Source organism: Echinops telfairi, unplaced genomic scaffold, assembly GCF_000313985.2.
Source record: "Echinops telfairi isolate 266 unplaced genomic scaffold, ASM31398v2 ScPeMD7_7469;HRSCAF=8507_1, whole genome shotgun sequence".
Taxonomy (NCBI): domain Eukaryota; kingdom Metazoa; phylum Chordata; class Mammalia; order Afrosoricida; family Tenrecidae; genus Echinops; species Echinops telfairi.
The window spans coordinates 69,373,564-69,385,741 of NW_022111373.1; the positions used below are offsets into that span (position 1 = coordinate 69,373,564).

At 34.2% G+C, this 12,178-nt stretch overlaps 1 protein-coding gene across 1 annotated transcript in view; it reads left to right on the plus strand.

The window, feature by feature from the left end:
- SSBP2 (single stranded DNA binding protein 2) overlaps positions 1-12,178 on the plus strand; it is a 321,263-nt gene that overhangs the window by 272,887 nt on the left and 36,198 nt on the right. The window contains exon 10 of the mRNA XM_045285203.1: positions 4,803-4,851. Coding sequence (XP_045141138.1) covers positions 4,803-4,851 — 49 coding nt within the window. The remainder of the gene's footprint in view (positions 1-4,802; positions 4,852-12,178) is intronic.

Here is a 12,178-nt window from a genome sequence, read left to right on the forward strand (position 1 = left end):
TATGATGCACTTACATAATGAATACACTAAAATGCGTTTTCAAGTCAAAGGAGAATCCTCTGTTTCTATCAGTCCAGCTAATGAAATTTGTTAGGGAACTTTCATTTTTCATCACCTAGCTTGACTTCAGAGTTAACATAGTTCTCAGGTGCTTATTGGTGACATGGTAAATTCACCATAGGATCAGTTGCATGATGAAATCTAAAGAAAACTTAGCACAAATTAGAGAAGTGTTCCATGTGGGATGGTGGCTCGCCTCCACCAGTGTGTTTTCTACCAGTCCATGTTCTGGTTACCTACATATCAAGTTAAACAACTCTGCCATCGTTTAATGTCATTAAGAGATAAGACTATGATATTGTCTCTTTAAAGTACAAAGAGTTTATTTTTTTTCAAGTTTCCAAAACTATTTTCATGGAAACAATTTTGCTTAAAATATAATATAGGTAACATGTGAATACCATCTAGACTCAAAACTTAACAAACTAAGGGAGAAAATACTCATTGAAATTTTCCTATCATGTCTTTTCACTGTCAGAGCAAAACTGGATAGACATAAAGTCAGACTGCTTAAACTCCTCATTACTTAGCCTTTCATAATGGTTACTACAAAAAATGAATATTTTTTTTTTTATGTCAAAGAGCTACATATGCAAACTCAGCATTATGCCTGGCTGTATAGCCAATTGTAATCAACCTGTTTTTGCCAGTAGGGAGAAAACAAAGTCTGTGTATATGTATCTATATTTCATGTGACAATTGGTGTACTCAAATTGATACTTAAGGACTTGTCTAGTTCTAATCTCACATAAACTTTATCATACGCAAATTTATTTAAATCCTAGACGTCTGAAAATACAGCTGAAAATTTTAATGCTTATTCTTGTTGGTACTTTTGTTTGGGTTCCTTATTTAAGTGTACTCATGTACTTTTTAAAAATTATATAATATTTTGTTATTTGTATAGTAAACACACCAAAAGGCTTAATGAGCCACTAAGCCTTACAGACTCAGAATTCCATGATTTATTATTATAGCCTTTTTTCTAGAGCTTTATACCATTTTTATTTCCTATAAATTAGTATTCCTTCAAGGACAATAGAAATATAAATGCCTCCGTGTATACAACCCCGCGCAGGGAATGTGCCATACAAGGGATGGTACAACCAGAGAGAACTCAGTATGGGTATTAACCCTCCAAAAGCGACTTTCAAGAAACAAAAAAAAACATTAGATGCATTATAGTAAGCAAAGTAGTGTTTATTGATGTTCACTTTAACAAAGTGAGTTTCATCATCTTTAAAACAAAGTTAAGTCTTACTATGTGCAAGATAAATACTTCTAACTGTAATGTATTTGTGATTGTCTTCCTGTCATTTACTTACAGCTTGGCCAATTTAAAATCCAAAGGAAAGGGTATTAGAATGGTATTACCTTAAGCTGTGTATTAACCTTTTAATTGTCTACATAAAATATATGTGTGTGATGAGTCAGGGCAGATCTTCTAGAGAATCATATTTTATTCCATTTTTTTAGCTTGTCAATTTTATCATTTACCATAAAAGTTTCAAGGATAATTTTAAAAATGCCCAACCCTGGTCATTAAAGTAATTGAATGCTGTATTTTAACTGACAACTTTATCACTATAGCATTAACCATTTGCAACCAAATTTTGATGACTGCTACTAAAAAAATTGGCTCCTCTAAAACAAATGGCTCTTTAAAATAACCTTTCCATTTCCACGCTCTAAGCACAAAGTATCATTCTTAAAATTTAAATATTCTTTTATTGTTTTTATAACTGATATCTTTGTAAGTAAAAGCTTAATATCAATAAGTTACTTTTACTCTGTTAATATATATTATTAATGTCAAACTAAATGGTTTAATGTAGAATTACAAAGTATTTACAAGTTTACAAAGTATTACCACAATATAAATGCTTTCAAGTACATGATATATTATTTTTTAAAGGAAACTTTGGGTTATGCATGGTACTGCTAACCTAAAGGTCAGCAGTTCCAACCTACCTGCCTACCATTGTTAAAATCTTCACCTCATTCAGTGGTACTTAAGAAAAGGGGGAAGCTGTGTGCTCCTATAAAGATTTACAGTCTCAGAAACCATATATAGGGTCACTGTGAGTCAGAATCCCCTTAATGGCAGTGAGTTTGGATTTTTTTTAAATATTGATATAGTTCTATATTAAGTACAAATTTCAAAAAATAGGAATTCAATATTAAGGTATTTTGAATTCAACTTTGACAGCCTGTTCTTTTGTAGACACAAAAAGTTCTAAAAATGTCAAAGTCTTCTTGCTTTATATCATATTCTCTAGAACTGTAAGGTTTGCTAGTTATTATTTGAAATAAAATTACTTGAATTATAGAGGATCCAATGTTTAATTAATTAAGCCATCCTAGTTTGGTAGTGATTATTGCTTCAATTTCATCATCTGCATAAATCCTACCAATATTTACAGACTTCTGTAAATACCATGTTTTTCTTGATGTTTAAATGAGACTAACTTGATTCTAATTCAAATTATACTTATAATAGAAATTTTCATGCAAAACTAAGAATTATTTGTTGATAATGCTTAAACAAATGGGAATTACTGAGCTTAAATAACTGATATGACAGAACTACTCTGTTAAAATCTAGACTTCATATGCTATTTAATACATATGTGAGTATAAAAATATAAATATGAAATATAAAATGGGCTTAAAACCGTAGTAATAAAGGATGGAATGTATTTATCAATATCAACTATTAATATGTTCTGTTATGTTAAAATTCAATATTATATAATATTTTGCCATAAAAATGTACAGAAGTTACATATTTTATATTATTTTAATATATAGTATTTAAACAGTTCGTAGACTAGTGTTTCAGAATTATGAAGTCATTATCTACATAACATAATGACCTATAAATTTTGACATGATTTGGATATGGTTTATATTTTATGCTGTCTAAAGATAAATGTTTCCCACTATTTAGTGTTTCCTATACTATGTTCCATTTATCAGCAAACACATCAGGTTTTGCTGCCCACATGTTTTACATGATCAACACAAAGTCTTTGTTTTAGCTTCTGCCCGTGGAGGGATAGGCATCTTTCTAAAATATTCCAGTAAACTGTTATAAAACAATGATAATAATGCCAGTCTTGAAGAAGTATCACTTTCCATAGACAACATAAACTCCCTTCACCTTCTCCCTGTGTGATTTTGTTTTGGTCCAGTTGCCTCTAGTCAAATCTATGCCTTCTGTAGCTCAAGTCAAACTGGAGAAAATTCCCGCTTGGATTTCCCTAATAGAACCTAGCGGTGGTATTCATGCCTTTCCATGCAGTTAATAGTCCACTCAAAAATCAAACGCATGCCATTAAGTGGATTCTGACTCTTATATCTTTATAGAACAGAATAGAATTGCTCATTTTTGGTTTCCAAAAACTAAATTTTTACAAGAGACGGCAGCCTCATTTTCACTTCTGTAGTGGTTGGTGGGTTTGAACTGCCAGCCTTGCATTTAGGAGCCCATTGCTTAATTCACCATGCCATCAGCTCCCCTTTACACCCTCACGTTCATACAAACATGGATAACATATAACTACTGTGTACACTCCAGTATAAGCCAAACTGAATATCAGCCAAGGCACCTAATTTTATCACAAAAACTGCATTAAAAATGTGCTGAAAACTCAGCTTATACACGAGTATATACGGTAAGTTGGGCAGATTTTTTAGTCTCTAGAATGAGAAAGAGGGAAAATGTTTTCTTAATTAAAATACTTCATTATCTCATTATTATTAGAAAAGAGGGAATTTTGAGTTACTCATTTTACAGAGGGCCAAGTAATAGTAGTCAGCTTTGTCATGAGGTAGTATGTGTTCAGGTACACTTTGTTCTGAAGCATGAGAATAAGCGATCTTCTTAAACTTTAATTGGGCATTCATTTTATTTCAAAATCCTTATGTCTTTGTGAGTTAAGGAATACAAAGCTTTCTCCTATGCCCTAAGCTTAGGTAAACTATTAGCATACATTACCCTCTGCTTGTTCCAATATCAACTTTGGCCACCATCTTGACCTAAGATTTTGAAACAAGAAATGTGATTTTTGCATAGAAACTAAGCCATCATTGGTGCTGGAGGACAGATTGCTATTTAGATACATAAAATAAGGGGCATGTCTGATAGTCTGTGAGTATAGATGTGATTTTTGAAAAGCAGACAAATGTTTGATCCTTGTTATATACACTTATGTATTTTTAACTTGGTAAGAACAAGTTATAATATATATTACAAATAATTTTACTTTGAAACAAACAAGATTGACAGTCACATTGATGGCATAAAATTGTGGCTTATATTTTGTAATTAATTCTTTTTACTCCAAAAAGATATTTTAGCATGATTTAGATACATGGATATAATTACCACTTTATAGTAACTGCATTTTTAATGGTTACTATGATAATCAAATTATTATTAAAATAAAAATTTAATAAAAATAATTACTAAAAACAATTTAATTGAGTAAAAAAGCTACTTAATATAATAAAATTTTGATTTCAGAAATTTAAAAACTATGAAAATAATGTAAAAAGTAATTCCATTGCTGAACTAAAACTTTATGGTAGCTTAATTAGAAATGTTAATATTTTATGATTTGTTATTGCTTATGTTTAACATTCAAAGCATATGTTTTTTTGGTTTTTGTTTTTTTCCATGAAATTTTATTTTATTTCAAAGCATATGTTAATAGTTATTTGGTCATATTGTCTTCCAGGGGTCCAGGTGGTGGCAGACCTTGGCCAAATCCAACAAATGCCAATTCAGTGAGTATATATATTTTGAAAGATTTTTTTTTTTGCTATCTGTAATATTTAACAATAACAAAAAAGTTGTTTTTGAGGAAATATGTAGTTTATTTCACTTGAAGGTATACCATAAACATGTATTCTCTATAGAATAACAGACTTAAAAATAAAATGAAATATTGTAGTTTAAGTATATTATAATAGAAACATATTCTATGTTCTAATACATTCTAAATATAGCTTGAACTTCTACAACAATTATATAACCACTAAATCAGCAATAAAATTAATCCCTCTCTGAGGAAACTGATTATTTTGACTGTATTTGGTACACTGATTATACCTAGGTTTGCTCTGTAACTGCTCCAGCATGTAAGTGGCATATCATAACCTTGTGCCCATGAGCGGAGGAGGAGCCCCAGTGGCATAGTGGTTACATGTTGAATTGCTACCTGCAAAGTCAACACTTTGAACCTACTAGCCAGTCCTTGGAAGGAAGATGAGGCTCTATTCCTGTAAAGAGTGGATTTATTGCAACTCACCTGGGCAGTTCTACTCTGCCCCGCATGGTCACTATGAGACGGATGGACTTGACTTAATGGCAGCGAGAGTGAGTGAGCTAAATTGCTGTCCTTGGACACACAATTTATTGGCCTAAAACCCTCAGAATTTCCTTCACATATTTTTATCAGTGGTTTGGCTGCTCAAGTGTTTTTCTTTAATAATAATGGCATGTAAATGTATGCACAGGTTTTTCTTTCTTGCCTTTGAAACCTGGAAGTTTCACTGTGTGAAAGAGGAATACTGTGTATGTTTGGGTCGTCTACGTACTGTGTAAAGATTGGGTCTAGGGAAACAGGAGGAGCTAAAACACAGTTTGTATGAAGCCTGTATTCATCGTCCCAAGAGGAATCCGTTCACTGGTATTTACAAATGTGCCTTCCTTAGCTGTCAGTGGGCTCAGTCTTAAATATCCACAAAACTGATTGATTAAGGTTAGTTTCAACTCCTGGAAACTTAAAAAGTGTGAGTAGTATAGCAAAAGTCATCCTAGATCAGTTGTTTGTATTATTCTAAGGCAGAAATCTCTTCTCAATAAAGTAGACGGAAACTTTCATAATTTTAGAAAATAATAACATTGTTGATTTATATTACCTGCCTCTTTCGTTTAAATATATATTGAGTGAAGTTGTTTGGAATGGACAGAATTATGATGTTGCTTCTGTTTTGTCTTCAATAGGCTATGTGATTTCAGCAAATAATCCTAAGAGACTGTTTTGCTAGGTAATATGCTTCAGTAGGAAGATCTTCAAAATTATTTTCGTTTCCTTCTATGCTTTTGAAGCGTTTGCATATCTTTTTGCTTCTTCTATTGACCTCTGCTAGTTCATACAAGATTTCCCTTTCAAATGACACCTGGCTAGCAGTTCAAGATACATTTCTTTTAAGCTGGAAAGCGTGTCCACTACCTGCATGTCAGCTATGGAAGCCTTCCCACCCAGAAGTAGGAACCTTTTTCTATGGGGCATTGTAACTCGGGTATACTGCCCAAATTTAAAGTATTAACCAGAACTCTCATGAGAGTTCTGGTTAGCGATGCTTTTTGGTAGTTTGGACTTTTTAGTTACTCCCTTTATTTAGGATTTTTAGATCCAAGTACTGTGAGTAGAAGAATATACTATATCAAAATCAGTGGTTTTGCATTGTTTTCGAGTCTGAGAAACACTAGGAGTTAGGTTAGGAGCTGTACACATCAAACTGATATCCAACAGCCTTTCTGAAATGGACATTTGACTAGCACAGGCGGAGGCAAGTAGCAGCATTAAAAGCATTGCCCTCTGCTAGTACGCACTGCATCTGGGTACATTTCACCCTCTCAGGATATGTGAATAGGGAAAAGAAGTGGCTGGCAGGCTGATCATTTTCTCTTCCAGAAGAGAAAGGGAACATCATTCTGAATAGGCACAGAGAAAGCATTTTACTGAAAGTGACTTATTAGGAGAAAAGTAACGTTCTAGAAAACACATGGTGCCTCTGAAACAGAAGCAGTAAGTGTTGAGGAGGGATTTTCTCTGCCCTTTATGTACTCATCCAGAGACTACTTCTCCAGAGAGCATTAAAGTGGTGTTCATTTTGTTCTGCTTTGATTTTGCAGTTCTCACGTTGTTGTATTCATTTCTTTTAAGTGTTTGTTCTGAACTAACTTCAGATTTACAGAAAAGTTGCAAGAATAATACAAAGAATTCCTGTATACTATTTACACAAATTCCCCCAAAGTTAATATTTTACCACATTTGTTTAATGATTTTTCTCTTTCTACTTGTATATATTTTTTCCTGAACCATTTAAGGATAAGTTCAGGACATGTCAATTCTTGTACTTTGGCATGTTTTTCTGAAAAACAAAAACCTTATCAGAAATGAGCAGACAGTAGCTTAGACATACTATTTATTAATATGCAGGTGTTATTCAGATTTTACAGTTGTCCCAGTAATGTCCTCTATAACAAAAACTTCAGATCATTTTTTGCGTTCAGCTCTCTTGTCTCCTTTAGTATGGAATGGTTCCGCAGTTTGTCTTCATCTTTCTTTGCTGTACAGTTTTGTTGAGCAACCAGCTGTGTGTAGAAGGTCTCATAAGTTGGGTTTGTCTGGTATTTCCTCATTAAATTCGAGTTTTGCATCTTTGGAAGGAACATCACAAAAATAATTTTATGTTTTCTCCATTGAATCATTTTAGGAGGCATCTGATGATTTAATTTTAGTACTGCGGTTAAGGTATTACTCAGGTTTCTCTACCATAGAATTACTTTTATAATTATTAACTTAGGGAGACATAACTGGAAGCTACAGTAAATATTCTCTTCCTCCACAGACTTTTACCCACAAGTTTTGGCATCATTGATCATTCTGGCTTAAATAATTTACTGTTAGGTTCATCACCAAGTGGCTATTTTCTAATTCTATCCCCTCTTCTCCATGTGTTAGTTGGCTTTCTGTAATAAGGAAGAGGTTTTCTCTCTCCCTGGTTATTCATATCAGGCAGACGTGAGGATTCTTATTTTATTTCTTGGGTCTCAGATTCTCAAATTGCCCTTTTTTTAACCAGTCGGAGCCCCTTCAAGCCAAATCCTGTGTCTTTCTTTGACACTTTACCATTAATTTTTGAGCACTTTTAAAACAGTCTAATATTTTCCAGCCTCATTTTTGGAAAGAGTCATGTCTCTAAGAACCCTGGTTCAGTTTTTTATAAAATAGCATTTAGAGCCTAAGATGAGTGTATTACATGTGTGTTTTGCTATTGGAGGGGCAAGGCATATAGGCTTTCTCAGCAAACAGAACTAGGAAACAGATGCTTGTAAACACACACATCCATATTTTTCTGTATACATTAAAACCACGAGTTTGCACTCAAATAATAGATGGCACTACAACACCACAAGGTTCTAGCTCTATTTTTATATTCATAATTTCCCTGAGACTAGAGGTTGTTTCTTTTGTTTTTAATGTCAGGATTATTCAGATATATGATCCAGTAATATTCTTTTTAAGTGTGAGTCATTTATTTAGTTCTCTCTTGTAATTAAAAACTGCCTCCAGACGCAGATATTTAAGATTTTTTCACTGAAAGTGTACTACTTAATGACCAGGGTTTGCTGTACATATAAACTCCAATGCATAATTCCTTCTGAAAAAAAGGAAAAAAATAGTGGAGAATTTGTAAATGGATTTTTAAGTAAGTAAGTGTCTGAGGCCAATTCTGTATTGCTCAGAGTTAAATTAAAAATCCCATATTTAATTCTGAATTAAAAACATGATCTTGCCCTTTGAAATGTCTTTCTGCAAACACATAGTAGGATACAAAAGAAATATTTTTTATCAAACCACTTTGATACCCTGTGGTTTACTGCAGCTTATAGTCAAGGAGTAAGCAAATAAAGTGTTGCTGTTCTTGTTTGTAGGTCCCATTGAGTCAGTTCCAGCTCCTGGTGCCCCTCTGTACACAGAATGAGACCCTGCCCAGCCCTGTGCCATCCTCACAATTGTCATATGTGCTATACATTTGGCTTCAGACCCAAGCATTCCAATAACATCAGGACCCAATTTCTGTGTATCTCCTCCCTTTGTACCATTGTGACAGCAAGAAGACTGTAAGAAGCTCCAGATTTATATCTTCACAGCATCTGGTTAAAAACCAAAGAACACACCCCCTTGCGCCATTGTAATCAATGATGTGGAACAAAATCACTGACTGGAAAATGGGTTTGCTCTGTAAATCTTCATTCAATTCACGATCAAATGTTGACCCCAAAAAAGCAAAAATTGTCCCACCAGCTGATTTAAGTCCAGAACTTAAACCCAGGGGAGACTTGGGTAGGTGTTGAAGCACAGCTCTTTAAGAGTCATGAAAAGGTATTGGGGATGACCCTAACTGAACTGGGTTTGCTCTTCTGTTTATATACCCTTTTATTAACTAATTATCACCGGAGGATATTCTGCTCTATTGGCCAGGCATAGGTTACATGCCCATGTCTTGAGTACCTCTCCAGCCGTAGAGAGTGAAAATAAGGGAGAATATGGTTCACCAAAGAAAAGTCAAGGAATTATTATCAGAAGAAAGGAATTTAGTAAGTAGAACAGAAAATGTCGAGTAAAATGTTGTGTTCATCCAAATGTGAAGAATTTAAAAAGGTGCTCTTTTAAGGCAAAAACATACAAAACACCCTGGATGAATTGTAATGGTTCAGCTTAAAGAAATACAATACCTTATTCCAAAATGCTCTGTTCTATAAAAGTAAATGTTCTATTTTTTTCAAGGATACTTCCAAATAAGAAAATATTTTCAGCTTTTCAATGGCATAAATAATGTCCTGGTCCTGTCTTTCCTGATCTCTAGTACAAGAGTGTATATAAGGTGGTTTTAAATGTCACAGAATGAGCCCTGGTAGTGCAACTGATTAAGCACTCAATCTACTTCCATAAAGCCAAGAAACCCCTTATGGGGAAGTTCTGGTGCCACAGTAGGTCTGACTCCACTTGATGGCAGAGAACAACCACCAACTTCAATACAGAGGAAACTGCTTGGCTAAAATCTTAATGGTCACTTAAAAGAAACCTACAGCCGCAATCCCTCTTCTCTGGCCTAATGCAGTGCCACAGCCATAAGTGTTAGGAGTCATATTATTTCCAGGTATTTGGATTCTTGCCACACCTCTTGGTTGTATGTTTAGCTCAGCCAGACAATTTATCTAAGACCTTTAATTTCCTATTTCAAGTGAAAGTTTCTTTGTGTTCTAAGATATTGTTATACATCTTTTGCTTATACATCTTCGTTTTCATCTAATGAATATTTCATATTGGATATAGATGAAAGAAGGTAGAGATTAATTATATTTGGAAGAATCTAGACATCAAAAATAGAAAGAAACATGAGGGAAATTGTACTGAAGGGAAATTTCAGGAAATGTATGAGGAAAATTGGCTAGACTCTCAGAGATAAGTTGGATAAAAATGGCTAATATGACATGGATGATTATAAATCAAGGAACCATGAAGTGTTAAAAGGGAGGGGAAGAACTTGGAATAATGAGAAATCTAGCATGTATTATTGTTTATGTGGAATTTACGTGGGTCTAAATGGTATATAGTAAGGAAACAAAATTAGGAACTACTATAATAGATCTCATTAAATGTAATCAGACTGAGATGAGAAGAGACGTTCTTAGAGATATAAACAAGAACACATTTGGAATTGGGAATAAAGAAAAAAAAGTTGGAGGTCATGTCATTCTTTGAGTCCAGTCTTTAAAGAACATTAACTTCACTGGGGGGGAAGAAGACAGCTTAGAAGGTAAATTAGGTATTAGAATGGCAAATATTGAAATATCTAGAGAACATAGTCTTCTGGTCTTCACAAAGCTTAACATATATTTCTATGATTGTCCTCGAAACATAGGACACCACTTGGCATTTCTCAAACTGAAGAAAATTTTCCAGCTTTGAGTTGAAATATTAAAGGATTATATGAGAAAAATAATGAACTATACAGGAAGCATCACGGGAAGATGGAAGGAATATGTAAAGTTGCCATACCAGAAAGAATTGACTGGTGTCACACCGTATCAGAAGGTAGCATATGATGAAGGATTGGTATTGAAGGAAGAAGTCCAATTTACATAGAAGGAATTCGTGAAAAACAAGGCTACAGGAAATGGTGGAATACCAAGCGATCTTTCTTTTTTGTTGTTGTTGTTGATAGAGATAGGAATTTTTTTATCGTTTTATTAGGGGCTCATACAACTCTTATCACAATCCATACATACATCAATTGTGTAAAGCACATTTGTACATTCATTGCCCTCATCATTCTCAAAACATTTCCTCTCCACTTAAGCCCCTGGCATCAGCTCATCATTTTTCCCCTCCCTTCCCTCTCCCTGCTCCCTCATGAGCCCTTGATAATTTATAAATTATCTTACATATCTTACACTGTCCGACATCTCCCTTCACTCACTTTTCTGTTGTCCGTCCCCCACGGAGGAGGTTATATGTAGATCCTTGTAATCAGTTCCCCCTTTCCACTCCACCCTCCCTCCACCTTCCCAGTATCGCCACTCACCACTGTTCCCAAATAGATCATCTGTCCTGGATTCCCTGTGTTTCCAGTTCCTATCTGTACCAGTGTTCTTTTTATTCCATCTCCTGTTTCTGCATTATATACTGTTCACTCTTCCAAAAGAAACTTCAGTTTATTCAATTCCATTATCTGGAAGTTTCTCCATCAAATCGGTAAATAATCTCAAGACAACTTTAAACGTTAATTTCTCTTCTTTGTAGAGTTGGAAGTAAATAACTGACAGAAACTTCTCCAATGCCCCCACAATCTCAAACCACTATTCCACCTCACTCACACTTCCATGTTCTCAGGACTGTGCTCCTGCCTTCGTGCTCACATCACTCGTCAGCGAATTCTTGTCTTTTTCTCAGTACCGTGTGGGAGGATAGTGCCTGAAAGATTCCTAAGACTGACTCAACCCATTCTGTTCCCATGCAAGTCTTACTGTGACAGTTACCTTCTACCTACCAAACAGAACTGCCTATCTTATCCCTAAATATTTGACTCCTTGGTTTATTTTAAAGTTACCTTCTACCTACCAAACAGAACTGCCCTATTTTATCCCTAAATATTTGACTCCTTGGTTTATTTTAAAGTTACCTTCTACCTACCAAACAGAACTGCCCTATCTTATCCCTACATATTTTACTCCTTGGTTTATTTTAAATGGTTCCTTTCTTTTTTTTTCGTTTTAATACTTATTTTTCTCAATTTTTTATTAAAGTATTTT